The sequence below is a fragment of the Battus philenor genome, unplaced genomic scaffold (assembly GCF_028537555.1).
Source record: "Battus philenor isolate CCGP_79_NKW_IND1 unplaced genomic scaffold, ilBatPhil1.0.hap1 SCAF_26, whole genome shotgun sequence".
NCBI classification, from domain to species: Eukaryota; Metazoa; Arthropoda; class Insecta; order Lepidoptera; family Papilionidae; genus Battus; species Battus philenor.
This window is the reverse complement of record NW_027181689.1, coordinates 2,732,785-2,743,937: the sequence shown is the minus strand read 5'-3', so window position 1 is coordinate 2,743,937 and position 11,153 is coordinate 2,732,785. Positions and strand designations below refer to the sequence as shown.

At 34.8% G+C, this 11,153-nt stretch overlaps 1 protein-coding gene across 1 annotated transcript; it reads right to left on the bottom strand.

Moving 5' to 3' along the window:
- Window positions 1-1,274: 1,274 nt before the first annotated feature.
- LOC137925124 (trypsin beta-like) lies at window positions 1,275-10,821 on the bottom strand. Its single transcript, XM_068768507.1, has 5 exons — window positions 10,782-10,821; window positions 4,266-4,437; window positions 3,728-3,983; window positions 3,105-3,213; window positions 1,275-1,537 (listed from the first exon to the last, which is right to left on the bottom strand). Exons 1-5 carry the CDS (start codon window positions 10,819-10,821, stop codon window positions 1,302-1,304), a joined length of 813 nt encoding a protein of 270 aa, XP_068624608.1. The 3' UTR covers window positions 1,275-1,301.
- Between the last annotated feature and the right edge of the window lie 332 nt (window positions 10,822-11,153).

Sequence of the window (11,153 nt, the reverse complement as noted above, 5' to 3'; positions counted from 1 at the left end):
AAGTATACGATAAAGGAAGAATACCATAAGAGTTCAATTTGATTGTATTGTATCCTATTATTAGGAGAGCTCAATTTGATACTAGCTAATCATAAGATAATCATTTTTTTATAATTTTTTCTTAGAAACTCCATACAGTAACTAGAGTCATTCTCTAGTTATAATAACATTTAATAAACTTTTTACACTATTATAGTTTTTTTTCTGTTTTTATGTATAAAGAACGTTTTAAATTAAAGTAACTTAACTGGTAACAAATACATATTAAAAAGTACAGTTTTCTCAATGCAATATTATGTTGAAAGGTGTTCATGAATGTCTGAAAATGTATTAATATTCTATCTCATTCTTTCTAAAGACTTACTCTTTCCGTCTCTTTTAAATTTTATAATCTTAGTAATTATTTTTAATATTGTTGAAGGTTGTAAGAAGTTATTTAACATAGGTATACATCAGTAGCCGACTGTGTAGACTTAGATGTATGTGTTAAGGTTTGTTATGTAATAATTACTGTAGTGTAGCGTAGTGGATTTATCATACAGGTTTATTTCCTTTAAATATATTTTCATTACAAAATTTTAAATTGCATTTTTATTTTTATCATTTACATGATTTATAACGTCTAAATGAGTATAGTTATACCAGCTTTTAGGTACCCCTGAACAACGCCCAGGGAGGTCCTAAAATTTCCTAAGAAAGTTACCGGACCTTCGCAGCGCAGAGGGCGACCACCTAGGGTTTTAGTGGGTAAAAAACCCACAAACGCTGTCCTTCCGCCAGGGGCATGGTTTCTTGAACATCTAGAAGAATCCCCACTTGCCTCCGAAACAAAAAAAATCTACAATGGTGTTGTCACTGTAATAACGAACAAAGCTACAAAATCTTGTCAAAAGTCATCAATCAAAGTAATACCTGTAATATTTGTTATATTAACGACTCCTTGTAAGTTTTACATTTATACACTTTAAAATATTCGTAAAGATTATTACTCTCAAAAACGTTTAAGTTTAATTCCAGTAAAATCTTCAATAATAACTGATAACTTTCAGAATATATAAACAGAAATTAAATGCAGAATAAAAACCTTTGATTTGATATATAAATTATCTTTGTAAGTTGAATATAATAAAAGGTATTGAAGAAATTCGGTTTTTTGTTTCTCCTGTAAAATTAGATTTTTGCAATTACGGGTTTATTCGGAGGTGGCGACGACGTATATATGTTATATTTCCTGGAAAAATGGGTGTAAATTATAATAAAAAATGTACACTTCTAAAAACCTGTATTATTTATTTTTATATTTATAAAACAATTGGGGTTGATCTGGCAACGTTAGGACTTGTCCTCGGCGCGACGGCCACTTCCAGGATCCAGTTCGTGTAGTGGTCGATACTCGTGAATACGTCGGGATGGACGGCATCGCCGCATTCCTGGAAGTACGATGAGAGGCCGACCACGAGGTTACCCATCACCAAGGGCGCGCCAGAATCTCCGTGGCAAGTGCCTACCTGACCTTCCTCACTGGCGCAGATCACACCTATAAAAAATTATTTTATTAATTGCTTTGCGTTTTAGAAATTTTAACCACATTCCGTTCGAGTTAAGAATGCATTAACTACAGGCGACAACCCGTAACCAAATTAATTGTTATTATTTATAAGCTGTTGCGTTCGAAAATATGACTTAATTTGGTTACTGTGAACTTGAAATTTTTATTATAATCGACTAAATTCTCAGCAGGAAGACTGTAAAATTTCGTTTCTTTTTACCGTGTATGCATACATGTATATTACAAGACTCATATTAAAGAAGCAGATAAAAATGATTTATTTAATTTTTAGAGTATCCCAAAAAATATGTTTTGCTGAATTTTTTAAACAAAAAAGTATGGCTTGATATAAAATTATTACTCCATGTTTCATTATACATTTTAAAATCGTTTCATTTTAGCACAAAGACGCCCACTGCAAGACATTTGCTTCACCAAAGATATCTATAGGATATACCAGAATCGCCACGCTAGGGCGTAGAGGATACTGTTACCTATCTTCTGCAAGCTTGTTTGTGAACACTATCAATCCCATATAATTAACGCACAAAGTGTAAATTATGTAATATTGTATCCAGGGAATCGAATCTGTGATCTCCGATCGCAAGTGTCATTCCTCTATCGCTGACCTGCCACTGCTCTTTTCTAATGTTGTTGTGTGTTGTGTTGTGTTGTTGTATGTGTTTCTAGTCAATAATATATTATGAGATGCAATATGAAACACTTCTATATCTTTGCCAACTTGACTTCTTTGTCCAGCTATGTTATGATGCATAACAATGGTTTGCTGTCAAACAGAATTGGAATATTTAAATGTCTTAATTGTTAATTCCGTTGAAAAATAAAATAACATTACATAGAGAAACCTCACATATTTCAAAGAAAGAGGCGGAGTTTTATCTTTATAATAATAGTTGTATTTGTAGCGTTCACCAGCACGATGTTACTGGCCACTATGGTCTCAATAAATTTGTGCCAAAATCATTCGAATTAAAATTCGAACGCCGATTTGAATTCGTTCACCATCATCGTTGCCGTTGCGTTATAGTCGTGTGAATTGTAAATACACCTTTGATTACTACTGACTCGCATCTTCCTATCAACATGTTCAGATGATAAATCACATCCACGCACTAAACGCACATATTTTACTAAAGGAGTATCAAATTTGTGTTCGTGTGGTAATACACTATCGCTAATTTCGTACATATGTTTAATATATTTGAGTAATGGTTTCACTAACTCAAGATATAGGTACACTAAAACGTCACGACAGAACCTTATTATTTAGTTTAGATTAGTGAAGAAATAACCCTTAGTAGCCTGATTTACGAAAGTGATTTTTTTAATATTACTGTGTTACGCTTGAGGGTCTAGATGAAGGGAAAAATAGATATTTTTTTTAATTTCGTTGGAAAGAATACTATACAACAGTAAAATACGTACAGCCAAACTATAAAAAAAAAACTAATAGTAATGTGAACATTCGGTTTAAAAGATTGGTACCAAAATTGAAACTATTGGTTATTAAGGGTTAATAAATAAATATACATACTGTTATCAATCACCACGTTATCCTGTTCACCGTAAATTGCCTGACATTCGTCTAAGGACACCTTGTTTAGATTAATTGTCTTCAATGTCTCCAACTGCGGTGCACCCAACTAAAACCAACAAACAATTAGTATAATTAGGCTTTCATTGAAGCCGTTTACTTTACGACTTTTGACCTCTATTTTTTTTTAATTATTTAAAAAACATTAGCTAATCTGTGGTAAATTGCAACACGTAAGAAAAAGTCTTTATTATCTGTATAGTAAATGTTTTGAGAAAATTCTTTTTCTTTTGAACTTATCCGTAATTAATTGTAAGAGCAGTTCTCTTCAGAATTTATTTATAAATACTCAATTCATAAGTTCCGTTTCAATAATAGTACATCGATATTGTACATTCGCAAATATATAAGTGTGAATTATCTACAACTTTGTTGTCGAGCTTGTGAATATAAGCTTACTATAGAGATTTCCATTAGAACCGTTCGGAAGCGGCTTACATTGTCACATTTACAAGAACCAAAATTTGTCACTAGATCCAGACATTCGGAAGGCCTATATCTAGCAGTGAACACCTTACAGGTGAAATGATGATGAAGTATTAAGATTAATTTCAATATCTTACCGATTCAAAGCCCCAGCCGACTACTTTGAGACTTTGTCCATCAGGTATATTTATACCCTGAGGCGGAAGGTAGAGGATGTCGATGTCGCTGGAGATGGGCAGTGGAGTGGCCAGCACTGCCACCGCGATATCCGCAGACCGCGGTCTCTGTTGGTAGTCGGGGTGTTTGATCACCTCGCTGATGGTGACCACCGACCCACCTGCCATGCTGTGGGTTGATCCAGCACGGACCTCGATGTTCGAGAGTACAGCCCCGCTGAGAAAATACAAGTTTTAGTTGATCTTTACTATCTTATTATACTTATAGGACACCAGGCTAATAATAAAGAATAATTTTAGTCGTAGGTTCAAAACAGGATAAACCTTTAAAGTACATTACGAGCTTTAAAGTACATTAAGATCTTTATAATCATAATGCCTATGCTGACATTATGATTATAAAGATTAAATTAACGTCTCTTAAATTATTTATTAAAAAATAAGCACCTTATGTATATATTTAAATAAACAATATGGCTATCGTTGGTGTTGAACTTACGTGTAACAGTAAGCTGAGGTGAGGACATGCCAGGATGAAATGAGAGAGCCGACACAACGCTGCACACGGAGCCCGGTGGCCGGGAAGTGGTACAGCAGCGCCACCATGTACGGTGACTCGTAAATCGTAGTCGGAGTACCACCCACGATCCTGCTCTGCGGCGCCGAATCAGCTTTAACAGAACATTAATCCTTAAGATGCTTTGCACTATACGGTCCTTACGGTACTTTGCAAATATACGGTTACTGTAATTGATTAATCTTTAGGAATGATTTAATTAATCACGGTGTAGGTGTAGAATCTGTAGCGTTGCAAATATACTGTACAATACTTTAGCATTAGCAAGTTGAAGTAACAGTGGGCAGACCACATATCGCACAGAACAAGCAACCGCTGAGACTTTCAGGTTCTAGAATTGAAACCACGTGCCGGCATACGCAGTGTATGACGTTAAACCGTCCACCTTGTAATGGACAGATGACTAGTAGACACTGGATGCAGGATATCCCCATCCAGGCCTAATGGAAAACTGAGGGAGGCTTATTTTCAGCTGACGATGTTTTACGGCTGAAATAATGAATAGATATACCACGAACCACGGCTGATAGTAGATATATTAAATTAATGAAAGCATGTTGATACTTTCCTCATCTTCTCATCGTGTGACGACAAGACAAATAGAGTACTCTGATACAAATATCGGCGTGCGAGACTCAGTTCGTCATAACTAATATAAAACAAAATGCTATATAGCGAAAAAATAAATACTGCTACTATCTTAACACTAGAAATAATTAATAATGTTAAAAAATAAATTCAGCGATGATTTCCGTTGCAACTTTTAAGATTGATAATGGAGTGTGCAAATCATTATTCTAAAAATCAAGCATTTATATATGTATGGTTTCGGATGAAGTAAGTTATATCAGTCTGTGGGACTATTATAACTTCGACGGTATTAAGTTCTCGGAACACGATTGGCACGCGAACTTATCGTATACTACGTAATTGTTGAAGTTGTTCAAGTTTAGATTGAACTTCCTTGCACATTCAAATTTGTGCTTCTTAGAGTTTTCCTGACTCTTGGCTTAGCTTTTGTTCTAATTTATAACTGAATGGGTTCATCGTTATTATGATTTCAGCACCAAGACGTCCAATGATGGACACAAGCCTCCCTCGTAATGTGAAAATTAACAAAAATAACAATAATGTAGAAGGTAAAATATTAGGAAACAAAAACTGTAAAATAAAATGAGAAGAACCTACTGTCAAATTTTGGGAGTAAAAACGAGGGAAGCAAAGAAATAAGATAGAACGGGAATGCTATATATTGTGACAGAAAACAGTTGATGAATGAAAGATATTATGAAGAATGTGAGAAGAGAAAGAAAATAAATAGAAATGTGAAAAAGTCATCAAGTCATATATGAAATAAAAAGACCCTGTCACCAGGTAGAGGTGAACGATAGGTCCCTAGTAAAGTGAGCCACATAAAAAAGCCTCCCTCGTAAGATCTGTTAGAAGCGACCTGCGTTTAACTAATCCTTAGTCTTAACTTTAGAGTCTAAACATTGCTGAAGTTTCTATTGAGACATCTGTTCTGCTAGCTATGTAACCTGTTACTACAACTTTCCAATGCGTTGGGTTTTATCTGATAGTTTCGTTGGTCTACAGATCTCATTCCCGATTTAATTTCGTAAAGGAATCCCGAGCAGAGACCTGTCTATAGCTTTTTAGTGACAGCTTGCCAGCTCGAGTTCGACTCGAAATCGTACAACTTCGGGTCTCACTCGGGTTGGCAATTGAATTCAAAAAATTTACAGACCAATTGTGTTTTCACATGCTGAAAAATATAACGTCGTTAAAATAAGTATATTCGTATAAAAAAAAGCTTTGGATTAAGAACAGCTTTTGTTTTCGAACAGTTAAAGTTTTTAAAAGTTAAAAATGAAAGTCATTCGAAATCCAGTTACGCTGAAGCTAAAAATTACACACTGTAGGGCTTTTGGTGCTTAAACGGCTTAATAGATATGAAACTCTGTTGTTTAAACAGATGTGGTTGTCGGAAGGGGTGTAAAGAGAAAGTCAGCAAAGTATACTTGATTTTTAATTCAACTTGGCACCACGTATAGCGAGCTTTGCCCTAAGTTGAACTATATTATTGTGTCATTTGTATAGTGTTAAATCAGTTCAAAATATACAATGTACTATTATACTCGTAGTATCAATAAAGTTTAAATATTAAAAATGAATTTTATCATATATACTTACCGACACAGAGCAGAAGGGAGACGCCACATAAAACTCTTAGTAACATTTCGTTTTATTTCAAAGAGTTACCACTTCACGGATGGGTTATGTGAATGACTTTCAATTTTATAGACTTATAAAGAAAAGTCATACCCACAAATTTAATCGCCAGTGTGAAAACTAAACATTAGACGATATACAGTGTGTTATCTCGAAATACATAAAATGTTTTAATTACCATTTTATAAGTCTACATTTTTCAATTACTGAATAAAGGCCTTTCTCAATGCCGTCTTTTCCAAGCAAGGCACCTTGCCCGACTTTTTCCTGTCCTGTATTTGCCATCACAAAACACGTTATAGACCCAGTGCCATTTTAATATGCAAAGTATAAGAGATTGTCGACAATTGTAGCCTCTTGTCAAATTTTTAGTTTTTTTTAGATCGCTCAAGGAAATTTCTCTCCATCGCTGGCTTTATGACTTTTGGCCAGTGTATCGTCGTAATATCGTATGTTAATCATTTAAAAGAGTCAGATTAGGATTCCCACTAGGTGGATCGACGATATAGTTGAGATTACAGGAAGATACTGGATGTGGACAGTGCAAGACCGGTCATCGTGGCGATCTTTGACATCCATCGCCTGAAAAGAAGAAAAAAAATAATAATAAAGAGTGCAGTAGTAGAAAGAAGCAGCATACAGACCTACGCTCGCAAGTCCTTACACTTGCGAGCGTAGGTCGCGGGTTCAATTCCAAATACAATCTGTAAATCACACTTTGTGCATTAATTATATACGACTACCCACCGCTCACAAACCAGTTTCCAGAGGACAGGCACCAACGACATCTGCGTACCATAATACCATACTGCGATCGCCACCCGTCTGCCAAGCGTCTCGATCATGAAATATCTTTGGCGTAAACCTATTCAGAGGACGTCTATGGGCTGCAACAACGACGACTGTAGGTTAAAAAGTTGTGTATAAATAAAAAGTACATTTAATTATAAACAAATATGTAAATATTAAAGCAGAATAACATATGTAAGAAAAGGACCAATATTTAACCACTTCCGCACATGAAATGGTAGTCGTGCAACAAAGTGCACCGCCCGCCAGCCCGCTGATAAATGTGCATGCGGCAAACAATGCGAATTACACCACTGCCACCGTTAAATCACTCAATACGTGTTTCACCCCTCCACGGAGCATCTTCAGGAGTTATGTTACACCGATTAGTGCCAAACAAAATAACATGTCCAAATTGTAGTTTTATTTATTAATCATCGTCATCATTTTAGCAGTTTGATGGAAGTCCACTCTTGAATGTCCTCAGCGGTGACCCAGAACCTAAGGCCCAGCCGCCATTCGTCCTGCGCGCTTAATTTTAAATTTCGTTCCAAGGTACAGTGGCGTAGCTAGGGGGTGGCGAGCGGGGCGGCCGCACCAGGCACCACAAGCAGGGGGGGCACCAAAGTTGAAAATATTTTTTTTGAATTTTTTTTAAAAGAAAATTTAAAAGAAAAATAAAAACCATAATTTAAAGTAAATAACATAAAAAGAATATCGAATTTTACTATTTTTGTGCTAAAAAAGTTGTTAAATAATATGAACATTAAAAAAAGTAAACGGTTACAAATTATAATACACACAGTGTTTAATAAGCCTTTCATTCGCAAAACACATAAAGTGTTTTTTAAAAGGGCCCTAAATCACAAAAACACATATCTGTGTTTCGAACTAGTCGACACTATTGATTTTGAAAATGTGATTAATGACTTTGCAGGCCAAAAAGCGAGGAATTTTCGTTTTTAAATTTTCCCAATAAATTTTATTAACATCTAATGTTATTTTAAATATGTTTATTATTATTTTGAACCAAAAAAAATATATGTTAACTACATTCTGTTCTGGATTTTGAAATTATTTAGACTCTTTGGGGAGGGGGGGGGGGGGGGCACCAAACCCCAATCTGCCCCAAATACCATAGCTACGCCACTGCCAAGGTATATTGAAAAAAAAATCATCCCATATAAAATAATAATCGAATAGATAGATAAATAACAACGCAATCTGTCACGTAGTCTTTATCAAAATCCAATCCTGTGAAAATTAAACTGATAAACGATACACTTATCCGTTAATATACTGCGATGATTTTACATTTATTCTTATCATCGATCTTGTTGTCCTGACCTAGAGCATAGGAGTATCCATGGTCTTAGTTCCTATAATAACAAGAAACTTACCAAAGAAAGTAGGATTCTAAATAAGATTTGTAGGATTATCGTCATCTTCATCAATTCAAGCTGAGGAAGCTCTACTGGTGAACATTAGCGTCCAGATATCCAATAGGACCGGTTTTCTGCTTGTGCGGTTTTGTGTTTCTGCTATTTGGATACAGGAGCTATTATTATTTTAATTTATACCAATGTGTTATTAATTTATAATTTATTATAATATGAACAAAAACGTAACGCACAAATTAATACTGAATCACAGTTGGTATCGCATTTAAGTTCATTTATTCTAATGTTTTCTTTAATTTTTATTTCTATTATCTATTGTTATACCGTTTTCATTTTTGCATTAAAATATTACTTAATTTAAAATAAGCGTAGCGTTTAGGAACGCCGCCCATTATTTTATTGTTGGCATCACTGACAACTGATGCCAGAAAAAAAAAGAACGCATGTCTATGCCGTCAGATTTATTGACCGACGCTTTTAGGTGTATCTCGAACAGTACACGCATAAATCAACACTTGCATGATAAATGCCTGCATCCTTTCCACTGCGTAATCTACTTGGAGACAAAAACTACTAAAAAGGAATTCACATAACAAATCATTTCTCGCCTTTATAATAATTAATGCAGTGTAAATTATTACGTTATACTAAATTAAAACACGACCTTAAAAAAGGGGGCCCAGATAACCCGATTTCAGGGTTGTATTGCTTTACCACGAGGATCCGCCTCTTGAGTGACGGCCGACTAGCCCGTGCCGCCCGTCAATCAAGTCGTCCCCGCAGGCTTACCTCGTGGTCGCTGGCCCCCTGGAGATACTGTTTACTCTCTCTATATGTTCGAAATCGTAAAGAAACTTTAATAGCGCGATTTAGCACTAAATTTATTTAACTACCCTGCAGTTTTGTAACGGCACTGACACACAAGCTGACGGTCATTTAAAACTAGAGAGTCAAATCAAAATATTCTAGTTCGAGTTTCACATCAAAGTCATTATTTAACCTCAACGTTGTCTACTTTTTAATAGCATAACAAACGTATAATTTTATTACGAAGAGTACAATTTTAACGACATGTTTTAATAAGTTTCTTTGCTAGACTTTCTAGCAAAATACCACAAGGCATTTTAAACTATAATTAATTTAAAAACCTGCTAAAATAATCATCTTACAGCTGCATAACAGTGAAATGTAATTATAAAAGAGAAATAATTGTAGAAATCGAGAGAAAAAGTGAATAGAAACTAAAATAAATTTACTTAGTCAAATGTACAATTTAATTAGGAAGTCCATATCGTTTCGCATCTTAGAGTATAAACAATCTCAGTTATTTTTTGTTGTCAAAAAATAAAGAAAACTAATGTTACCTCTTTTTGACCCAAATTCAACAATAGAATCAGTAACATAATCGTTTTTATTCGTATTTTATCGTTTTTGGAAAAGAAAAATTGTTGTATGTACAACATGTACCATTGCAGATTTTTAAATTTCAAAATAACGTAATTTTAATCTGTTGCCACGATATTTATTTATATTACATTAACATAAATTTTAATACTGTTCGTAGTGAAGTCAAACATTACGCCTACAACTACATAAAAAAAGTAAGTTAAATAGTAAATGCAGATTTTAAAACGCGACGCAATGTGTGCCGCTCGTGTGACGGCCAATTGGAGTGAACTGATGTCTTATTTGAGATATGCACTAAAAGGAAAACAGCGATTTTTACTACTACTCAAAGAAAGAATAAGAAAATCTCAATCACCGTTTTTGTTAATCGATTTCGCTGTTAGATCACAAATAAATTACAAATAAAATTTTTTGGTTCTATCGTTGAGGTTCCTGTGTGTTTCTCGTGTACATGTATATTACATTTAGACAGTCTTTCAAATAAAATCAAAAGATTTGTGGCTCACATAATATTTTATACGATGTAAATTAAAACATGTTTATAATAAATTTAATTCACTACGTTAAAAAAAGGGAGCCGAGATAACCCAATTAGGGTTGTATTGCGTACCACGAGTATCCGCCTCTTGTTTGACGGGCGACGAGCCCATTGCCGCCAGTCAAACAAATCGCCTCAGCGCTGGCCCACCTCGTGGTCGCTGGCCCCCGGGAGATACTGTTTACTCTCTCTATATGTTCGAGGTCATACAGAAACTGTAATTGGCGATTTAGAACTAAATTTTTTCAACTACCCTGCTGTTTTGTAACGGCACCGAAACTTAAGTTGACAGTCATTTAAAACTAGAGGGTCAAAGCAAAATATTCTGGTTCGAGTTTCAAATCAAAGCCGTTAGTTAACCTCAACGTTGTCTGCTTTTGAGTAGGATAACAAGAATATAATTTTATTACGAAACGTACAATTTTAACGACATGTTATAACAAG